General features: G+C 46.1%; 1 protein-coding gene across 2 annotated transcripts in view; it reads right to left on the bottom strand.

Moving 5' to 3' along the window:
* The window catches only part of DNAH1 (dynein axonemal heavy chain 1), an 88994-nt gene that overhangs the window by 54504 nt on the left and 11040 nt on the right, over positions 1-23450 (bottom strand). The window contains exons 2-8 of one of the 2 annotated variants that reach the window (XM_021068886.1): positions 22675-23042; positions 21615-21708; positions 19261-19528; positions 18002-18158; positions 16948-17080; positions 14451-14612; positions 13639-13891 (exon numbers count right to left, since the gene is read on the bottom strand). In XM_021068886.1, coding sequence (XP_020924545.1) covers positions 13639-13891; positions 14451-14612; positions 16948-17080; positions 18002-18158; positions 19261-19528; positions 21615-21708; positions 22675-23010 — 1403 coding nt within the window. In that variant the 5' untranslated portion in view covers positions 23011-23042. Of the gene's footprint in view, positions 1-13638; positions 13892-14450; positions 14613-16947; positions 17081-18001; positions 18159-19260; positions 19529-21614; positions 21709-22674; positions 23043-23450 lie in introns of those variants that run through there. The other variant, XM_021068887.1, reaches the window with a different exon arrangement.

The following is a 23450-nucleotide window of genomic DNA, read 5'->3' as shown; positions in this document are numbered from 1 at the left end:
GCTGTGGTGTAGGCTCGGATCCGGAGTTGCTGTGGCTCTGGCATAGGCCGGCAGCTATAGCTCCGATTAGACCCCTAGCCTGGGAACCTCCATATGCCGCAGGAGCTGCCCAAGAAATGGCAAAAAGACAACAAAAGAAAAAGAAAAAGAAAGAAAATGCCCAAGGTTACACTATCTTTAACTAGAAAAATAAACATCAACTCCCAGTACACTCTCTCTCCCACTACAGCTCTAAGACTTCATGGAGAACAAGGGCAGTCTGAGAAAAACTGTGCAGAAGAGGGGATTATGGTAGACCCAAGGTTGCTCTAAAATCTTTTCAGAAAGAGAAGGTCTCTCCTAACAGTAAAAATACTGAACGACGGTCCTGGTAAATGAGAGCACGTGCTACAGGCAAGGGACTTAGCAGCATGCATTCAAGGTAGCACTCTCTGAAAGGCATGACTTATGTGGGAGAAGTAAAAGGGAATGAGTCCTCTGGAGATTGGAGGGTGAGGGAGAAAGAAGCAAAAATGAAAATTAGAGTCCTGCGAGATAAGAGGACACACAACTAGTCCCCCCAAAGCGCGTGCGCGCACACGCACACGCACACACACACACAGCCATTTATTTTTTTAAAAAAATAAATGAGTTCACTGCACTAACAGAAGAGGGCACCCTGGAACTAGAAAAGTAGACTACATTTATATAAAGCTACTATAAGAAAAACAATTGATGAAAATTCTTACCTACCCTTAAAAAAAAAGACAAAGCAGAATAAAACTAACACAATACTTAAAACTGAACTAAATCTCTTCAAGATTTTTGGGCATATGAAAAAAAAAGAGAAATAAGCAAATAACAGGAAGAAAAGAAAATACTGAATTGGATTCAGGGAGAAAAAAAATGGAAATATCTCATGAAGGAAAGCTGAACTGCAAAGTATCCAAGGAAGAATCAATTCAAATTTAAAAAGCTAATAAAATACATTGAAAAAAGTTAAGAATATAAGCAAGAGAATGAAAATGAGAAAAAGAAGAAACAGAAAAGGATCAGAAAGTAGGTGAACTGGAAATAGGCAAAATGGGGGTTCTTTGGTAGCTCAGAAGGTTTAGGATCCAATGTTGTAACTGCAGTGGCTTGGGTCACTGCTGTGGCATGGGTCCAGTCCCTGTTCCCAGGTCTCCTGCATGCTGCAGGCTGGCCAAATTAAGAGAAAAAAAAAATAGGCTAAGAAGAAGCAACATGTTAAGATAAATAGATAGATAGATAGGGACATACAAATAGATACAATGTAATCTCTGATGAAGAGAAACAAAACAATAGATACTTAAAACTACAATTCAAGAATATATTTCAGAAATAAAAGAATATCTGAATCTACATATCTAAAAGGGCCACTGTGGGAGTACCCATGATGGCTCAGCAGTATAGAACCTGATTAGTATCCATGAGGAAATCGTTTGAGCCCAACCTCACTCAATGGTTTAAGGGATCCAGCATTGCTATGGCTGTGGTGTAGGCCAGCAGCTGTAGCTCAGATTCAACCCCTAGCCTGGAAACTTCATATGCCAGTGGGTGCGGCCCTAAAAAGCAAAAAAAAAAAAATCAAAAAACTTACAAAGGGAAGGAGATTTAGACTGACATCAGATGTCTCCAAAGCAACATAAAAAACTAGGCAACAAGAGAATAGCTTTAAAATAAAAAATAGGAGTTCCTGTCATGGCTCAGTGGTTAACAAATCTAACTAGGAACCATGAGGTTGCCGGTTTAGTCCCTGACCTCATTCAGTGGGTTAAGGATCCGGCGTTGCCCTGAGCTGTGGTGTAGGTCACAGATGTGGCTCGGATCTGGCGTTGCTGTGGCTGTGGTGAAGGCCAGCAGCTGCAGCTCCGATTCGACCCCTAGCCCGGGAACCTCCATATGCCATGAGTACAGCCCTAAAAAGACAAAAATAAATAAATAAATACATAAGTAAATAAATAATAAAAAACCCTCAAGAAATAAAAGTATAAACTGAGATTCTTATATCCAGTCATGTTGTACTTCAAGTTTTAAACATGCAAGAAATCTAGGAACATTATATCCTTAAGTCCTTTATGAGGAATCTACTAGAAGAGGAGCTCCAACCAATCAAGAGATTGATGGGGTTCAGGATACAATACCCAAATATGGTACTTTGGCAGAGAATGTTCTAAGCTGAAAGAATCAGAAAAAGGTCAGGTGCAGGAAGGATCTGGCCTTCCACTGAAGCAGGTCATTAGACTGTGTGAGCAAAGGGACAGCCATAGCTCCTAGATGGAGTGAGGCCAAGAGAAACCAGAATGAACAGGCCTTGCTCAGGTTCCCCCAGGTTACTCACTTAGGTCATATCCTTTTCTCCTATCACATTTCCCATTCTTTCCATTCTTCATCAAACCTAGCCTAAAATGCTTAGACCTCTTTGGGTCTTCATTTTCTTATGAATGCTCCCATGTCACATGAAACTTATATTAAATACATTTGTATGTTTTTCTCTTGTTTATCTGTCTTTTGTCACAGAGCCCCAGCCAAGAACCTAGGATAAAAGGAAAAAGATTTCTGCCCTCTCCTACAAGATGAGAGAGGAGACTTCAGGAAAAAGGCTCACACATGTAATATTGTAGATTTAATATTAACAATAAGATAGAGAAGAATATTATGTTAAAATATTAAGTAGATGAGTTCCCTGGTGGCTCAGCAGGTTAAGGATCTGGCTCTGTCACTGCTGTGGCTTGAGTCACTACTGTGGCCCAGGTTCATTCCCTGGCCCCAGAACTTACACATGCCACAGACATGACAAAAAAAAAAAAAAAACAAACAAAAAAACTGAGTAGAAAGAGGTAAATAAAAATGGGAGGAAAAAGAATGAGGAATATAAAACAAGATCAAGTACTTTTGCATAGGAAATAGGAAGAGGTTAGAGGACATATAAAAACGGACAAAGTAGATAGACAAAGGTTAAATAAGGAAGCAGGGGATTAAGAGCACTACAAAAAAAAAAAAAGGCACAAAATATACGACTGAAATAAAGATACTGGGAGTTTCCATTGTGGCTTAGCCGGTTACAAACCCAACTATTATCTGTAAGGATGCAGCTTTGATCCCTGGCCTCACTCAGTGGGTTAAGGATCCAGCATTGCTGTGAGCTGTGGTGTAGGTCACAGATGTGGCTTGGATCTCATGTTGCTGTGGCTATGGCATAGGACAGAGGCTGCAGCTCTGATTCAACTCCTAGCCTGGGAATTTCCATATACTGCAGGGTGGGTTGTGGGATGGAAATCCTGTGAAATTGGATTGTGATAACCATTATACAACTACAGATGTGATAAAATAAATAAATAAATAAATGTCACACATCAAAAATAAATAAATAAATAAATAAAGGAAAATAAAGATACAGATTGTCCTAAATGCTGTCAATGAAAAAAAATATTGCCTGCCATATCAGTAAACAAAGGATGTTCCAAACATCAAGCCATCACCTCACAGTGGTAAGGCCCTGAAGGAACTCAGGATGGGAACAGGATGCTTGCCATCTAGTGGTCAGCTGCTGCAACCAACCCCAGACGGTGCACACAGAAGAGACCCAAGATGAGAAAGCCAAGGATACTGGCCTCAGACAGCTGAGGTGCTTATCAAAGGAAGGATTTCAGTGAGCCCAGACTCCTGCAACTTCCCATTCATAGATAAGTGCTAAATTCCTTAACTTGATATGTCTGGTTTTCTTTAATTAACAGTAATTTTTTGACATTCTGACTACCTAGTCCTTGTTGCAAAAACTAACATATATCCTGGCTCCTCACTTACCTCTTTGGAAAAGTCCCTTAGATCTAGCTGAGAAGCTGTGTCCCAGGTTTAAGTCCTCAGTTTTGCCCACCAAGTAAAACATAACTCTCAACTTTTAAGTTATGCATTTTTTGCAGTCAACAATACCAAAAGAAATTTAAAAAGTAAAAGAAAAAAGAAAACACATTTTATAGAAGAACACAGAATTGTATTGTAATACTCATAATACTATTAATATGAAATAATATGACAGTACTGAGATCAAACATCAGTCATGTCAATAAAAATAAATGAGATTAACACACTTCTTGAAGGAAAAAGATTTTTTTTCTTCTTTGATACCCATACCCAAGACATGTGGAAGTTCCTGGGCCAGGGATAAAACCCATGCCACAGCAGTGACCTGAGCCGCTGCAGTAGCAATGCCGGATCCCTAACACACTGAGCCACAAGGGAACGCCAAGAAAAACATTTTAAATTTGACTCACAAAGTAAAACTGCTGATAACAAGAGACCTATCTAAAACAAACTACTTTAGTATGACTGGGTCACTTTTTTCTATAGCAGAATTCATCACAGCCTTGTTAAATTAATTGTACTTCAATAAACCTTTTTTTAAAATAAATCAATAAAACAAAGTACTTTAGAAGGGCTAAAAAAAAGATAGATGGGTAAAGATATATCAGGAAAATGAAAACAACAAAAAAGCCAGGTTACGATTCTGATAGCAAACAAAGTAAAATTCAGATCAAAAAAGAATTAGGAAGATGGCGGAGGAGTAAGACATGGAGCTCACCTTCTCCCACAAACGCGTCAAAAAAAAAAACATCCAGGAGTTCCCGTCGTGGCACAGTGGTTAACGAATCCGACTAGGAACCATGAGGTTGCGGGTTCGGTCCCTGCCCTTGCTCAGTGGGTTAACGATCCGGCGTTGCCGTGAGCTGTGGTGTAGGTTGCAGACACGGCTCAGATCCCGCGTTGCTGTGGCTCTGGCGTAGGCTGGTGGCTACAGCTCCGATTCGACCCCTAGCCTGGGAACCTCCATATGCCGCGGGAGCGGCCCAAGAAATAGCAAAAAGACAAAAAAAGAAAAAAAGAAAAAAAAAATCCACATGTAGAATGATTCACACAGAACATCTACTGAATGCTGGCAGAAGACCTTAAACATCCAAAAAAGGCAAGAAACACTCCACATAACTGGGCAGAACAAAAGGGGGGAAAAAAGAGAGAGAGAAGAGAAAAAAGGAATCAGGATAGGACCAACACTCCTGAGAGGAGCTGTGAAAGAGCTCACCCACACCCTGGGAAGCCACCTACCTGATGGGGAGATGAGCCAAGAAGGAGGGACCTCAAACCCTCAGAAAAAAGCGCAGCTGCTGGACTGAGGAAGGCAAAGCAGAGAGAGAGCTGCACAGACCATCAGTATCACAGCCCCCGGACACCACAGCCTGAGACGCTGGGGGAGGAACTGAGTGCCCCAGGTCAGTTCTAGGGAAAGTACTAGGATTGTCTGAGAGGACTAGGGTTGGCTGTGTGGAGAGAGCCTGAGGGGCTAGGGAGCGGTGTGCCACGGGCTGGGAATCAGAGGGCCTCAGCCAAGGGAACCCCGGAGGAGGCCTGGGCCTGCAGAAACAAGGCGCCGTTGTTGAGGAGGGCAAGAAGAGGAAGGGCCCATCGCCTTGGGAATATCTTTCTCTGCGCATGCGTGGGCTGGGAATTTCCACTGTTGGTGGGAATGTAAATTGGTACAACCACTATGGAAAACCAGGATGGAAGTACCTCAGAAAACTAAATATAGAACTATCATATGATCCAGCAATCCCATTCCTGGGCATATATCCAAACAAAACTTTCATTCAAAAAGATACATGCTTGCCTATGTACATTGCAGTGCTTGTCACAATACCAAGACATGGAAAAAACTTAAATGTCTATTGACAGATGAATGGATTAAGATGTGGTACACAATGGAGTACTACTCAGCCATAAAAAAGAACAAAATAATGCCATTTGCAGCAACATGGATGGAACTAGAGATTCTCATACTATGTGAAATTAGTTAGAGCAAGACAAATACCACATATCACTTATGTGGAATCTAATATATGGCACAAATCAACCTATCTGCAGAAAAGAAACAAGCTGATGGACATGGAGAACAGACTTGTGGTTGCCAAGGTATGGGGTATCAGTGGGATGGACTGGGAGTTTAGGGGTTAGGAGATGCAAACTATTTTATTTGGTGTGGATAAGCAATGGGGTCCTGCTGTATAGCACAGGGAACTACATCCACTTATGATGGAACAGGGTGGAGGATAATGTGAGAAAAAGAATATATATATACATATATATATATATATATATAAATAACTGGGTCACTTTACTGTATAGCAGAAATTGACAGAACATTGTAAATCAAGTATAATTTTTTTAAAAAAGCATTAAACCTGGAGTTCCCTTGTGGCACAGCAGGTTAAGGATCTGGCATTGTCACTGCAGCAGCTCTGGACACTGCTATGACGCGGGTTTGATCCTTGGCCTGGGAACTTCCACGTGTTGCAGGTGCAGCCAAAAACAAAAAAAAATTACACCTGATCAAGGATGCTTTTTAATGCTAAAAGCCACAATTCATTATGATCATATTAGACACTACTCTCAGTGGACAAGAATAAGTAGAGAGATACAAGTTGCAAAGAACATAATCAATAACTATGGAATACATGTCTATGTAAAACTTTTGCACCTTAATAATAGGAATATACTTCTTCTCAAGTGCAAATGGAACATTCACAAACATGTGATTATATACTGTCACAAAGAAAACATCAGCAAGTACTATATAGTAGAAATATTATAAATAACACTCTCTGATTCTGATCGCAATACAACAAAACTAGAGGAGTTCCCGTCGTGGCGCAGTGGTTAACGAATCCAACTAGGAACCATGAGGTTGTGGGTTCGATCCCTGCCCTTGCTCAGTGGGTTGACGATCCGGCGTCGCCATGAGCTGTGGTGTAGGTTGCATACGCGGCTCGGATCCCACGTTTCTGTGGCTCTGGTGTAGGCCAGCGGCTATAGCTCCGATTTAACCCCTAGCCTGGGAACCTCCATATGCTGCGGGAGTGGCCCAAGAAATAGCAAAAAGACAAAAAAAAAAAAAAAAAAAAAAAAGTAGATAAAGTTATAGAAAAACCAAAAAACATTCCGTGTTCAAATGGTTTTACAAGAGAATGATCTGATAGCCTTAATGCAACATAAATTGTTGCAGAGTATTGAATATGATGGAAAATGTCAAAATTCTCTATATGAAGCAAGTATAACTTTGCTTAAAACCTGTTAAAGACAGTACCCAAAAAAATACAGACCAGCATCACACATCAATGTCAAAGTCCTAAATAGCATTTAACTGACAGAATTTAATACCACATTAAAAGATGATGTGCCCATGGACAAGAGGGATTTATTAAAGTATTGCAAGATTGTTTCAATATTAGGAAATTGATTAATATAATTCAGCATGATAAAAGATGTGAGGAGACAAAAATATGATTATCTCCACTGGTAAAAAGCTGTGACCAAAAAATTTAAGAACATAGCTATCATAGAGTTCCCATCGTGGCTCAGTGGTTAAAGAACCCAACTAGCATCTATGAGGATGTGGGTTCGATCCCTGGCCTTGCTCAGTGGGTTAAGGATCTGGTGTTGCTGTAAGCTGTGATGCTGTGGTGTAGGTGGCAGATGTACACAAGGCTCGGATCCTGAGTTGCTGTGGCTGTGGTGCAGGCCAGCAGCTACAGTTCTGATTCGATCCCTAGACTGGGAACCTCCATATGCTGAGGGTGCAGCCCTTAAAAAAAAGAAAAAGAAAAGAAAATAGATATCAATGGATACATTCTTAAATAAAGCTAGCATTTTCTTAAGGGGAGAACACTAGAGGTATTTCCACTAATATTAAGAACACAGTAAGGATGGTTACCATCTCCACTGCTAGTCAATATTGTACTGTAAGTATTAGAAAATGCAATTAGATAAGAGAAGTAATTGGAGGAATAAGAGTAGGAAAATAATACGTAAAACTACCTCTATTTACAGGTAGTGTGCACTTAGCTCTAGAGAATCAACAATAAACTCAAACATTAATTTTAATAAGGTAACAGCATATAAATTAGCTTAAAGAAATCAAGAGACATTATAGTGAAGAAAGCCTATTTATAATAGCAACAAAGAAAATAAAATACTTAATGAGGAGCATGTGAAATCTATATGAAAAAAGGTTTAAAGAACTTCTGAAAGACACACAAATAGATTTAAACAAGTGAATGACCATCCCTTGTCCTTGGATAGAAAAATTCAGGATCCTAAAAGATGTCAGCTATACCCAAGGTAATTTAAAAATGTAATGCAATCCTAGTAAAAATACCAAGCATTTTTTAAAAATACTAAAGCTCACATAGGGAAATAAGTAGGAAAAATCTCTGCCAAAATCCCAACTTTTGGAGTTCCCATCACAGCTCATCGGTAACAAATCTGACTAGTATCCATGAGGATGTGGGTTCAATCCCTAGCCTCACTCAGTGGGTTAAGGATCTGACATTGCCATAAGCTGTGGCATAGTTCGCAGACATGGCTCAGATCCTATGTTGCTGTGGCTGTGGCGTAGGCTGACAGCTATAGCTCCAATTTGACCCCTAGCCTGGGGACTTCCCAAATGCTGCCCTAAAAAAAAAAAAAAAAAGTAAAGAAAAAATCCCAACTTTGTTTTTGGGGTTTTTTTGGCAGGAATAGAAAAATCCATCTCAAATTTCATATGGACTCTCAAGGGACCCCAATAGCCAAAACACTCAAAAAAGAACAAAGTGGGAAGACACACAACACAAATTCAAAACTTACTACAAAGCTACAGTAGTAAAAACAGTATGATACTGGCATAAAGAAACACTGGCAGACCAGTGGAAAAGAAAAGAGAACCCAGAAATAAACCCTTGTACACATATAGTCAAATGATTTTCAACAAGGAGCCAAACCACTCAATGGGGAAAATACACCTTTTCATCATATTGTACTAGGAAAACTGGATATTCACTTGCAAAAGAATGAAGTTGGATTCTTACCTAAGACTATATACAAAAGTTAACTCAAAATGGATCCAAGATCTGAACATAAGAGCTAAAACTGTAAGATTCTTTTTTTTTTTTTTGCCATTTCTTGGGCCGCTCCCGTGGCATATGAAGGTTCCCAGGCTAGAGGTCCAATCAGAGCTGTAGTCACCAGCCTACGCCAGAGCCACAGCAACTGGGGATCCAAGCCGCATCTGCAACCTACACCACAGCTCACAGCAACGCCAGATCGTCAACCCACTGAGCAAGGGCAGGGATCGAACCCTCAACCTCATGGTTCCTAGTCGGATTTGTTAACCACTGTGCCACGACGGGAACTCCGAAAACTGTAAAATTCTTAAAAGAACACCTGGGGGAAAGCTTCATGACATTGGATTTGGTGGTTATTTCTTATACAAGACTCCAAAGGCATAGGCAATAAAAAAAAGTAGAGGAGCTCCTGTCGTGGCTCAGCAGAAAAGAATCTGACAAGAATCCATGAGGATGAAGGTTCACTCCCTGGCCTAACTCAGTGGGTTAAGGATCTGGCATTGCTATGAACTGTGGTGTAGCTCACAGATGTGGCTTGAATCCCACACTGATGTGGTGTAGGCCAGCGGCTGCAGCTCTGATACGACCCCTAGCCTTAGAACCTCCATATACTGCAGGTACAACCCTAAAGAGACCAAAAAGGAATTCCCGTTATGGCTCCAGCGGTTAATGAACCCGAATAGCATCCATGAGGACATGGGTTCATCCCTGGCTTCCCTCAGTGGGTTAAGGATCCCACATTGCCGTGAGCTGTGGTGTAGGTCACAGAGGCGGCTCAGATCCCAAATTGCTGTAGCTCTGGCATAGACTGGCTGCTACAGCTCTGATTGGATCCCTAGCCTGGAAACTCCATATGCCGTGGGTATGGAACTAAAGAGACAAAAAAAAAAAAAAAAGGAAAGAAGAGAAAAAACAGACAAATTGGACTTTACCAAAATGAAAAACTCTGTGCCTAGTCACAATATCAACAGAATAAAAAGGCAACCCATGGAATGGGAGAAATATCTACAAATCATATATCTCATGAGGGATTAATATCCAGAATATACAAAGACTCCTAAAATTCAACAAGAAAAAACAAACAACTGGATTCAAATATAGGCAAAGAATTTGATTAAACACTACTCCAAAGAAGAACACACAAATAGCCAATAAGCACATAAAAAATGCTCAACATTACTAATCATTTGGAAAATGCAAATAAAAATCATGATGAGATACCAATTCACATCACTAGGATGGCTATTATAAAGAAAAGAACTTAGAAAATAACAAGTGTCAGTGAGGATATGGGGAAATTTGAACGCTTGTGCCTTGCTTGTGGGAATATAAAATGGTGTGGCTGCTATGGAAAACAGGATGGTGTTTTCCAAAAAAATTAAAAATAGGGCTTTTTTGGAGCTCCCTCGGTGGTCATCTACAAGGAGAAATTTGATAATAAGCATCATCCTGAAGCATCTGGGTCCTAGCATCTTGTACATCACAAATTCGGGACCCACACAAACAGTTCCCAGTTTTTCATCTACACTACCAAGACCAAGTGGTTGGGTGGCAAGCACCTGGTTTTTGGCAAGGTAAAAGAGGGCATGAATAGTGGGCAAACCATGGAGTGCCTTGGGTCCAGGAATAGCAAGACCAGAAGAAGCTCACCATTGCTGACTGCGGATAACTAATCAATTGGACTAGTATTTTAACCACTACACCACTTCTTCTTCTATCTGCTCATAATAACCTATAACCTTTGTGCTCTCACTTCAGTTTTTGGGGGCTCCATGCTTTTCTTATCCCCCTCCAAGTCTAGGGGGATTACAAAGTTTATCATTATGAAATAAAAAGTAAACAAAAAATACAATTACCATATGATCTAGTAATTCCATTTGTGAGTTTATATCCAAAAGAATAGAAAGCAGGGAAATGACGAGATCTTTGTTCACCCATGTTCACAGCAGCATTATTCACAATAGTCAAAAAAAGGGAGCAATCAAGTGTCCATTAGCAGATGAGTGGATACAAGTTCCTGTTGTGGCTCAGCGGGTTACAAACCTAACTAGCATCCACGAGGATGCATGTTTGATCCCTAGCCTCGCTCAGTGGGTTAAGATTACAGCATTGTCATGAACTGTGGTGTAGGCTGGCAGCTATAGCTCCAGTTCAGCCCCTAGCCTGGAAACCTCCATGTGCCACAGGTGCAGCCCTAAAAAGAAAAAAAAAGCAGGAGTTTCTGTCATGGCTCAGCGGTTAGCAAACCCGACTAGAGGCCAGGAGGACGTGGGTTCAATCCCTGGCCTTGCTCAGTGGGTTAAGAATCCTGCATTGCCATGAGCTGTGGTGTAGGTCGAAGACAGAGCTTGGATCCCCAGTTGCTGTGGCTGTGGTGTAAGCCTACAGTTGAAGCTCCAATTCAACCCCAGCCTGGGAGCCTCCATATGCCTAGGGTGGGGCTCTAAAAAGGCCAAAAAAAAAAAAAAAAGCAGATGAATAGATAAACAAAATATGGTATATATATATATACACAATGGAATATTATTCAACACGGATGATACTAGAAGACATTAGCTAAGTGAAAGAAGTTGCAAAAGAACAAGTACTGTGTGAGTCTATGAATATGAGCTATTCAGGGTAGTCAAATTTACAGAGACACAAAGTAGAATGGTGATTGCCAGGGGCTGAGGGAGAGGGGAATAGGGTCATATTTAACAGGTAAAGAGTTTCACTTTGGGATGGTGAACCTTCTGCGGGTAAATGGTAGTGATGGCTGGACAGCAATGTGGATGTACACTTAGAAAAGGGTAAAATGGTGAATTTTATATTATGTATATTTTACCACAATTTTTAAAAATAAGTAATTAAAACAAACAAAAAAACATGCAAGAATTGCCAGGAAAATACTGAAAGCGAAAAGCTGCAAAGGGGGACTGACCCTACAAGACATTACAACACACTGTAAAACATCTAAAATTAAAACTGTAGTAAAAGTACATAAATAGACAAACAGAACAGTGGAATAGCACAGAAACTGCAGGATTCCTCAAGTACGTTTGGAAATTAGCACACAATAAAGGTGGCATCTCAAATCACCAGGTCAAAGATGGAGGTTTCAATAAACGCTGAAAAATCATTTAATAAATGCTAGTTAGTCATTTGGAAAAAGATAAAATTGGATCTGGGGTTGTCGTTGCAGTGGCTTGAGTCACTGCTGTGGTGCAGGTTGGATCCTTGGCCCAGGAATTTCCACATGCCACAGGTGTGGCCAAAAAAAAAAAAAAAAAAAGGGCAAAATGCAAAAGAATGTCTATAGTGTGATATTCCTCATGTAAGAAGGTGGATAGGAAAATATACATGAAAATATCATTGGTACAAAGAGAAATAAAGAAAGGATAAACCAGAAACGAATGATACTGGTTACATATGGGCATATGGTGGGAACAAGGGGGAAAACATAGGAGTTGTGGATAGGATAGAATGAATGGGGGTGAAAAGTGACAAATCTCCGAGTGTGCCATTTTGAGTAATATACATTAGTGAGTATATTTTATATATGTGTTTATATATGTACCACATAGAGAAAGAAACACATATACATGTATATATACTCTCTATATATTAATATATAATGTATGCATATTATAAATATGTTATAATATAAAATACATATATGTATATTATACATATATTTTCTGTATATTCTTATATAAATTTATAAAACAAATAGCTCATTAAATGAGTATGTCCCACTACACTGGGTGGGAAGAACTAAATCAAGTGACTTTTTTTTTTAGGGCCTCACCCACAGCATATGCAAGTACCCAAATTAGGGGTCAAATAGGAGCTGTAACCACAGGCCTATACCACAGTCACAGCAACGCCAGATCTGAGCCATGTCTGCAACCTACACCACAGCTCATGGCAACATCAGATCCTTAACCTACTGAGTGATGCCAGGGATCAAACCCACATCCTCATGGATCCTGGTAGGGTTTGTTACCACTGAGCCACAACGGCAACTTCCCAAGAAGTTTTTGAACATAGTATTTGGACTATTTGCCCCCAGGATAAGGAGAAAAAGAAAACTAAAGAATTAAGTCTATTTAGTACAGTTTTTCCTCTATATGCCATGGGGTGGCCAAAAAAAAAAAAAAACAAAAAAGGACACAGGAATCACCCTAAAAAGGCTCCCACTGGCCAAATCTTTGGACAATTTGAGCATCAGAATTAAAAGATAGTAACAGGTTATAACCTTTGAAAAAAATTAAGAATCCATGAATTGGAGTTCCCATTATATCTCAGCGGTAACAAACCTAACTAGTATCCATGAGGAGGATGTGGGCTTGATCCCTGACCTCACTCAGTGGGTTAAGGATCTGGTATTGCTGTGAGCTGTGGTATAGGTCGCAGATGTGGCTGGGATCCTGAGTTGCTGTGGCTGTGGTGTAGGCCTGCAGATACAGCTCTGATTCAACCCCTAGCCTGAAACTTCCATATACTGCTGCTACCACAGCCTTAAAAAAAAAAAAAAAACAGAGAGATCTGGGGATGAACTGGAAATTGTTTAGGGCCCAAGAAGTCCCAAGTGAATGCCAAGACAACCCCAAACAGATGAGCATGGAGGGAGCATACCCTTCCATGGGCAGCATTACTTCCCCACTGGACAGCCCCCTGGAGGAGGCACCACCTGGGCATGGGGAAGGGTCTGGGTGGCACTCACGATGGCCCTTTGCGCATCCGAGGTGTGCTCATGGCCCACTGCTTGATCTTGCTCAGGCTCTGCTCACTGATGAGCCGTTGGCCCTCGGAGGGCATGCAGTCCACGTAGAGGTTGTATAGCAGCAGTGCCTCCGTGTTCTTGCGCAGGGCATTGGCCTGGACCACACGTTGCGTGAACACACGTGGGTCCTCAGCACAAAAGAGAAGCTGGATCCTTGGCACCCAGTACTGGCAGATCAGGAGAGGTGGCCTTCCTGGGGTCGGGTGGGAGGGATAAAGGTCATGCAGTGAGGCAAAAGCACTTAATTCCAACCTGGCTCTGCCACTGATGCATGATAGCCCTGAGCAAGTAAACCCATCACGTCTGTGAAATGGGTGTGACAACACTCCCTGACCTGCCCATGTCACAGGTTGTCATGAATGGATGTAAAAGTCCTCTATAAACTCTAAAAAGCCGTGCAGAGAGGAGTTATACTGAGGTGACTATACAAGTGCCCATTCCTGAATGCCACACCCAGGGCAGACATCACTAAATGATGGGCCTTAGGGTCCTTCTCAACATGACACTAAAAGCAGCACTATCAGCTGCTCAGAGGTAGCCTATCATATAATGCCCAATTGCCCTTCCTGGGGTCTCTTGAGTGACGGGTCTTCTGGTTCTCACTGGTTGAGGGACAGACGGCTATAGGACAAACATGGCAAGGGGAATTCACCTGAGCTGGCTCTGCCCTGAGCAGAAGTTGGCCTCAGTCACAGGCCAGGCCAGGGCCTGAGTTGGGGGTTCTGCCTAAAACCAGGGCAGAGAGCTCATACCTTCAGCTGTGATTCCTCCATTCAGGATAGGCTTCCCCATCTCATCTCGCACCAAACCACCCTCATCTGTTTTGTGCACCAGGTACAGCTTCTTCTCCTTGTCGTAGTCCAGGACACCGACATTGCACCATGTGTATATCAGCTTCTGACTCTTGGGATCCTCTGAAACAGGAGGGGAGCCCACCAGTGCTCCCTGCCATGGGGCAGTAACAGGCCCCTCTGCATGTAGACAGTGGGTGCTAGGAAAGGTCTCAATGGCCACTAGTCTGGCCTCTCTCCCACCAGGCTGACCCCTGGCCCTGGCTCCAGCAGAGCTAGGGGCCTGCTTCCTCTCGGCTGACCTGGTCTCTGCAGAACCCCTGACAGCAGGAGGAACCAGAAGGACCAGGCCTGCCTGCACTGATGCTCTGCATGACACCATCAAGGCAGTGGAAGACACAGGCCAACAGGGCCGGGACAGGAGTTAGGAAAGCCCCAAGCAAAGAGAGTCCTGTTGAGGACCTAGGTGTAAAACTCATCATGTCTGAGCTGGACCCCTTCAAGGTGACCAAGGCTGAGAGAAGCCCTTAGGCTAAATGAGGCAGATGAGCTCCCAGGCCCTTCACCTCAGGGCAGGACAGGGTAGAAAACTGCTTCCCTGCCAAGGCCTCAAAGTGGGCCTCAGGGCTTCTTTGGTCAGGATGGGCCTCCCACCCACTCTCTGGGCTAAAGCCTTTGACTATTTCTCCAACTCACCTCATGCCATTGCCCCCTCACTCATTCCTCTCCAGCCACAGGGGATGTCTGGCTATCCCTATGATGTTAGAGCTTGCTCCTGCCTCAAGGCCTTAGCTTTGGCTGTGCTCTCTGCCTGGAAGAGTCTTCTCCCAGGTCACCTGGATGCTGGCTTGTTCCCTGCTCAAGTGACTTCTCCTTGGAGAAGCATCTCTGCCTAAGACAGCACCTTTGCCCCAGGCACTCTCTGACCTGTTACCCTGTTTGTGTCTCTCACAGAGCCTAAAGTCGTATTACTCCTCACCTAGAATTCTGAGTAAATGCTCCCATGACGGATGCCAGATAAATGAGCAAAGGCAGTTGCTATGGTATATAGCTCACTGGCTTTGGTTCTGTTTTGCTCTTCCCTTTTCCTAATTGTTTCCTCTTTTGAAACTGTTCACCTTGTCTTGACTCAACTTAGAGGAAAAGATGGCACAAGAAGTCCCCAGCAGAAAACAGAAGTCTCTGGCAGAAATGCTCCCAGCCAGTCCCTCCTCCCACTGATGCTAAGGCCCAGGGCTGGGAGTATGAAGGGGCGACAGCAGACATACTTCCAGGATGCTGCTATATGGTGCCTTTAAGGTTAATGCAGCCCAAGCCTTCTGGTTTTATTACCAGGAATTAGAGACCTGGGAACAATTGAGTTAAATTATTTTTGTAATTAAGTCCGAAGTAAAGGAAACATTCTGGGTTTCTTGTCTAGTTCAGAGAAATTGATTCCAGCATTAACATGTTTTTAAATCGAAACATAAACTTACATCTTGCACAATGGACTCACTGAGAGCCCCCTGGTGGCTGCGCAGTCTGAAGACCAGCAAGGCTCTCACAGTCCTATCTCCCACCTGGATGCTGGCCCACTGGGCCCACTCCCCACTCCACGGCGGCATAGCCATGCAAATGCAGGAAGTAGAGTGGCCCTCAGCCCTGCACAGGAGGACAGCCACCTCCAACCCCCTGACCCCGACCTTCCCAGGATGCCTACACAGAGACTAGGCACGCAGACCTGTGTGGCAGCCGTGGAAGGTCAGCCTGGCACTGCTCCCAACAGCAGCAAACTGGAGAGAGCTTCCATGACCCCCAGGGCAAAGCCGGAGGCAAAGGAGAGGCAGACACAGACATGGGTAAGATGTGGCAAATCTGTGTGACATCAGTGAGAGGCTATTCATGTGGGTATGCTAGCGGTTGTGAATGGGTAACAGTAGGCGTATGTGTGGTGAAAATGTGCAACTGTATTTGTGTGTGAGGGATGGTGGGTGAGTGTGGCAGAGTGCTTGTGAATGTGTGAGTTTGCAGGCAAGTATGTGTGAGTGTGTGTGATAGCATATGTGTTGTTCATGCAGCAGTGAAAGCCATTTACAGCTGGAGCAGTGGGGATTTCAGGGTGATGGGATGGAAGGGCTTGAATTGGATTCCTCATACACATTTGAATATGTCTAATAAGTTGGCATATTTTTATTACCAATAAATCAAAGACTTTTTTTTAATATTAGACACCATCCAGCTAACCATCCATGAGGGTCCCTTCCCCAGCCTAACCATCCATGTCATCCCTGGTCCCTGCACTTCCTTCTATGTAGCCAGCCTGTTGGCCTGTTTCCCAGCTGGGATGCCTTCAAAAGGTGAGGCCCACCTCCCATGGCTGAGGCCCCAGGGCAGCCTAGGAGTCTATGGCTGGGCTGCTGCCAAGACAGGATGGTACAGACCAAGATCCTGTTCCCTCATTCTCACTAGCCCTGCTCACCATGCCCCAGGAAGTCATCAGTGGGCAGGAGGGCTTTTCCGGGGACGGGTTTCCTGTTCTGAGACCCTGGCTCCAAACCCATGTTGATCCACTCGCTGGGGGTCCGGCAATCAAACTCCTCATTGTCAAATACCTGGAAGAAAGCAGCAGATGCCAGGAGGAGGCAGCCCACCCCAGGTGGGCCTGAGTGGACTGGACATGCCAGAGGGTAGGGGGCCTGAATAGGCTCTTCCCAGATACAACAGCTGAAGATTGGGGTCCAGGGGGCTGAGTGCCTCCTCTGCTGCTCACAGGGAGTCTGTGTGTTCTGGCTCTTTGAAACCCTGTCCGCCTAAGGTTCAGGGTGAGGTTCAGGCAGAGGGCCACATGGGGACTCAGAGCAGGTTAGGGGCTCTCTCTCCCACTAGCCAGGATCATCCAGCTCAGGTCCAAGGGAAGAGGTGGTCCTTGCACTTTCCTGAGCCCCGACCCAGACTCGAAAACAATGGAGACCCAGGTTGTCAGGAGGCCATCCTTAGAGTGACATGCATCTGGATTCAACTCTGCCTCCCCACAGGGACCACCAGGCAAGGGCTATTCAGGGCCATGGAAAGGAAGGGCAGGGAGGGAATGCAAAGCAGAGCAGGCTACTCCCTCCTTCTCCTCCCTGTCCTTGGTTTCCCCATTGGTACCCCAAAGGAGCTACGATGGTGCCCTCCTCCACCGTAGGTCTCCCCACCCCAGTGACCCCAGAGCCCACAGTCAGGAAGAAATGCACACTACTCCACAGACTAAATAGGCTGCTTCTTCATGTCGTGGGTGGGGTGGGGACAGAGATCATGTACACAGGCTTCCCAGGCTCCCAGGGAAGAAGTCAAGAATTAGCATACCAAGGGTCCTGGGGCTCCTGCCCCAGCCTAGGATGCTCAAATCCCAAGGAGCAGGGGCAGCACTCTGATTACACAGTCGTCCTGTTTGACAAGTGAGTGCTTATGATTGCCGTGGGATCCCCTTTTGAGTTTGACCCCTCAGCTGGGATCTGCGACCACCAGCCCTCCGTGGAACTTGGACTCACCTTCAGTGGGAGATAGATGGGGAAGAGTGGGTCATGACCCTGCTCGATCGTCTGGGGGTGGTGGGGGTCTGGGTGCCTGGGCATGAGCTTGTTGGAGTTGATGCCCTCACTGGCCAGCAACTGCTCGATATCCAGGCTCAGGTATAGCCGCTTCCTCCTGGCCAAGGGAGACAAGAGGATCTCATGACAGCTCAGCTCATGTGAGGTGGCTTCATGAGGGTCAGCAAGGGCCCACAGAGTTGAGGTGCTAGCAGTGTGGCCCAGGGACCCCTCCAGAGCCTTCTACTCCTCTGGGACTTATCAGGAAATGGTGTCCTGGTGTCCTGCACCCCAATTGCCCTTCTATCCTGCCTGGCAGCTCTACCACATTGCCTTAAACGCCACCTGACCCGATTGCATAGCAAGGAAAGCATTTTGTTTCTATTAAGAAACCAAAGGGCTAGGAGTTTGCTTGTGGCACAGCAGGTTCAGGATCTGGCATCATCACTGTGGCAGATGAGGTCACTGCTGTGGCATGAGCCTGATCCCTGACCTGAGAACTTCCATATGCCGTGAGTGTGGCCAAAAAAAAAAGAGGAGCTCCTGTCATGGCTCGACAGGTTAAGAATCCAACTAGTATACATGAGAATGCAGGTTCAGTCCCTGGCCTTGTTCAGTGGGTTAAAAGATCCGATGTTATCAGAAGCTGCAGTGTAGGTCGCAGATGTGGCTTCAGATCTGGCAGCGGCAGCTCCGATTTGACCCCTAGCCTAGGAACTTCCATAAGCGGCAGGTGTGGCCCTAAAAAGACAAAAAAGAAAAAAAAAAAGAAAAGAAAAGAAAAGAAAAGAAACAAACCAAAAGTCTAGACGATTTCATTTGCTTTTTTTTTTAGGGCCTCACTCATGGTATATGGAGGTTCCCAGGCTAGGGGTCAAATCAGAGCTGTAGCTGCCGACCTACACAAGAGCCACAGCAACGCAAGATCCGAAACTTGTCTGCATCTGCCAACCTACACACAGCTCACAGCAACACCGGATCCTTATCCACCGAGCAAGGCCAGGGATGGAATCTGCAACCTATGGTTCCTAGTCAGATTCGTTTCTGCTGCACCACAATGGGAACTCCTAGAAGATTTTATTTGAATGCTTGCACAAGACCCATCTTAGTAACCTCTGCCATGAGAATGGTCACTAGTTTCCTAATGTCCCTCACTCCCCGAGCTGAGGCGGACACCACCTCCCAGAGGACAGGCCCTCCCACAGCACCCCCAGCCATACCTCTCGATCTCAATCTTGCGAGGGCACTGGCCCGGCAGCACCATGAAGGGCACCTGCACCTTAGGCTCATAGGCCTGCAGCGGGAAGTCAGTCTGGGTGAGCAGCTTGGTGGTGGACCCAAAGCGCTGATGCTCCAGGCACTCTTCAAAGTCCTCTGGAACCTCAAAGGTTCTCACTGCAGGCAGGGGCAGGAGCAGGAGCTGCAGGGTCTCAGACTGGAGCCCAACAACCACTAGACACAGAACTAGGCAGGTACCAGGTGTGCACACTTTAGGGCATGGAAAGCTCAGAGTTAGCCTGTGGCCAGGCAGTGGCAGGAGAAGCCAGGTATAGACCAGGCACCCAAGGGATCTTGAGTTTGGAGAACAATGGCCTCTAGAAGGTCTGTTTTGGTCCTGCTCTTCCTGCCCAGAACCAGCATGCTCAGCCATTCCCCTATGTGCTGCCCACAACCCTGGTGCCAGTGGCCTTTGCTCAAGCCAGATGCTAAATTCAACTACCATCAAGGATGACAGCTGGACAGGAAGGCAAAGTGGTAGCTCCCTGCATGTCTGGGATGGGTTTCTACCAACCCCTACCCCAGAAGCTCTCCCAAGCATCTCAGAGTCTGAATGCTATTCACTCACTGGGATTGTTTTCAGACTCAAGACATTCTGGATACTATAGGAATGGCTGGCATTTCCACCCTGCCCCCATGGGGCCCTCAAGTCACAGAAGGGCCACCCCCTCAAACAGGCCTCCATTCCAGGACGGAGGACAGAGGAGATGTGGGGAAAGACATCCTGATAGGGTGACATTCCAGCTTCTCAGGACTTAGGAAAGTCCCAGGCAAACCAAGACCATAGAAGCAGGAAGGGGGTGCAGGAAAATGCTTTAGGAGATGAGACACATTTCCCAGAGCCTGAGCAGGCTCTAAACAGCTCAGTGACAGCCCCCAACCCCCTTCCCTGAGAGGCCCTAGTGACCCGCTCCATGGGCCTCACATCTCTGGAGTCAAGATGCAGTCCCACCACAGGACAGCCCACTTTAGGGGTACCCACTGGGGCTCTACAGAAGCTTCCAGAGGTTCAGCAGAAGCCATCCACCTTCAGCTAAGCTAGCTCTCTTACTAGAGCTGTCAGGTACTACCAAAAAGGCCTGACCCAGAAGGCAGTTTTCAGATCCCTAATCATCCATCTGCCCTTGAGCCTCTGGGTCCTTAACACATTCCACACTCAGGACTATGAAATTCTGGGCCTGGGCCTGCATTTCAGGAGCCAAGAAGGAGTGAGAGTGAGGACAGCAAAGCAGGGCTCCCAACCCTGCTGGCCCATGAGCCCAGGCCTCTGGTTAGCTTTCTGCCAAGAACCCTGACTGTCATCACCCTGTGGCCCTTTGGGGCTACTTTTCCTCATGCAGGTGGGCCTATACAGCTGCTGACCATCCTTCTCTTCATGCAGGTGGGGCTGTACAGCTGCTGACCATCCCACCCCACCCTCCATAGTAGGGGCACCATTCCCAGCTCCAACACAGCCCTTATCTGTGACTTGTAACCACAGACCTTCTGAGCTATAAATACTTGTGAAACTGTTACCCACAATAGGCTGGCCCCTCACTGCACAAATGCACGTAAATGTGATGTTTCCTGTGCTGCTTTTAGGGATTCACACACCCCCAAGATGCACACAGGCCCCCAAAAGACTAATCTGGACAGTGCCAGCACAGGGCCAGGGCTCTCCCAGGGGTAGAGTGGAAGAGAAGACAGATGGGACCATAGAGCACCTGTGCCCCATGGAAGGGGGCATCCTGTCTGCCAGCCAGCCAGGATGGCCCCATCCAGCTCACTGTCTCTCCTGGAGCCACTCCTCCCTCCCCTCTGCCACTGCAGACTGCCCCAAGCCCTGAAGACTTGCCCAGACCTTCCAAGACTCATCACGGAGCCTGGGAGAAGTTGCCCCTTCCCATCTTCTGCAAAGATCTCTGGGGCACGCAGTTCTAGATGCTGCAGCCTGGGCTGGGTTACAACTCAGATACTGTCCTGCCCTCCAACAAGCGCACATTCCAGGGGAGGCTGAAAACACTCATGTCAATGCCCTACTGTCCCCAGCCAAGCTGAGGGAACTGAGGCCCTGGCCTTCAGCCCCAGAGCACCACAGTGCCCTTGTCACATCCACTCTGCCAAGAGTAACGATCGGGCAGCTATGCTTCACTGAGCACTCACCGTGAGCTGGGCCCTTGCACAGCACCTTGTCTCCTGTTATTCCCATTTTATAGCTGAGGAAACTGAGACCCTCAACTTAGAGAAGACAATCTCCCTAAAGCCAGAGGCCCTGCCTCTAAAGGCTTCCACCCACTCAGCCCTCCTGGGTACTGACCTTTTGGGGTAAACTTGTCAAGGTCAGCCTGCCGCAGGAGGTCCTGGGTCATGCAGGGGCCGCGACACACTTCCTGAAACCAAACCCCAGAGCCCTGAGGGAGCGTAAACATCTCAAGGACAGGAAGGACCTGGAAAGGCCCCCAAGGCCACCGGGAAGCACCACAGGGGCCCAGGGACAGGGAAGGATCAGGGAAGAAGAATTTGTGCAATTCCTCATTCAAAGGCCACAGCAGGTGACCAACTGTGGTCATCTGGATGACTCTGGCCTGACCCCATTCTGGTCATGCACAGCTCCCCTCCTCACTCTGAGAATACCCATGGTGTGCATCCAGGGGCTGAGCCACAAGGCAGGTATGGTAAGGCCAGCAAGTGTCTCTGTGTCTTCTTCCACTGCCAAGGGCACTCTGGTACCCCCAATGTAGTGGGTAAGAGTGGATCCTCACCCTATCTCTCTTGGCCCCTCCCCTGCCTAAAACCTTCCTAAGGCTGTCCAGGACCTTTGTGGCTCTTTGAATGCCCCCCTTCTCCATCCTCCCCCACCCTCCATCTCTCCCCTCATATTTCTACCTTCTTCTTCCACATCAGCCATGACCTCTGTCAGGGGCCTCAAGTGTTTGTACCTTCTGTTCTCCCTACCCAGAACACTCCCTCCAGCCCCAATCTCACACGGCAAACTCACAGCCATCTCGTGGATCTCAGCAGTACACCCCCTTGTCCAAGGACTCCTTCCCCATCCAGAGCTGGTGGGGGGAGGGGATTCCCCACCAAAGCCACTGCCCCATGACAATAGGGATATGCATGTCTCATCCTCACTGTCAGCAGGCTTAGCCCAGGGCCTGTCACACAGCAGGTGCTCAGTAATGAATTGTTGAATGCATGGACAGAGATGGATGGTCAGAAGGATGGGCAGATGGAAAAATGCTAGATTGACAGATGGATGGACAAAGGGATAAGTGAACATGGATGGATGGATGGACACAGTTGGACAGATGAAAGGAAATTCAAATGGAATCCACAAGGAATGGTCAGGCTTGGTAGGGTATGGCTGTCACACTCACCCCAAGTTTATCCAAGCTTCCAGGGCTGAGAATGTCAGAGTAGAACCCACGCTGCTTCATCACGGGGTACTTCTTATCAGTGCCTGTCAAGGGCAACTTCCGGGGCTGCCCCAAGTCTGAGGGTATGGGTGTGGCCAGAGGCAGGGGTAAAGGTGGGGTCTTAGGATCAGGGCTTAGAGGAAGCTTCTCTGACCCAGATTCCGGTCCCAGAAAGATCTTCCCCAGTTTATGCTCTAGGTCTCTCAGATTGCACTCTTGGCCTGCAAGAATACCGCTGCACTCTGGGCCCTGAGGGGTCTTTCCTGGGCTGTAGCCTTCTCTGTTAGGCCGTTCCATGATGCTTCTCAGTGATGTCTGAGCCAGAGGTCCTAGGAGGAGATACTGGTGTCACTGGGCTCTTGCCAGCCTCTGCTCAGTTCCCAGAGCCACCAGGATACAGGGATGCCTAGTCTGCCACCCCACAAGCTCCAGCCCCCCATGTGGATAACAGAGGGAGGAAGTGCTCTCCTAGACAGATACACAGTGCAGGAAGGTTCCTCCCAGGAGACAGCATGGCCTTCCCTGGATGTTGCATGTGAGAAATGAGACCCCAGAGTCAGGCGCTGAATGCTCTACAGACACACCCACCCCAGCGCATCCTCTGTACTCTGTTTCTGAGCCCTCTCCCCCACGTTAGACAGCAAGGCCTGGCTTCTCACAAAAGGAGTAAGGAGAGAGACCCAGAGCTTGCTCACTCAGTAAAGGGCCCTGCTTGGTTTTCCCCAAAATAACTTTCA

Source organism: Sus scrofa, chromosome 13, assembly GCF_000003025.6.
Source record: "Sus scrofa isolate TJ Tabasco breed Duroc chromosome 13, Sscrofa11.1, whole genome shotgun sequence".
NCBI lineage: Eukaryota > Metazoa > Chordata > Mammalia > Artiodactyla > Suidae > Sus > Sus scrofa.
The sequence above is the reverse complement of the archived record's forward strand: the minus strand, read 5'-3'. Positions and strand labels throughout refer to the sequence as shown.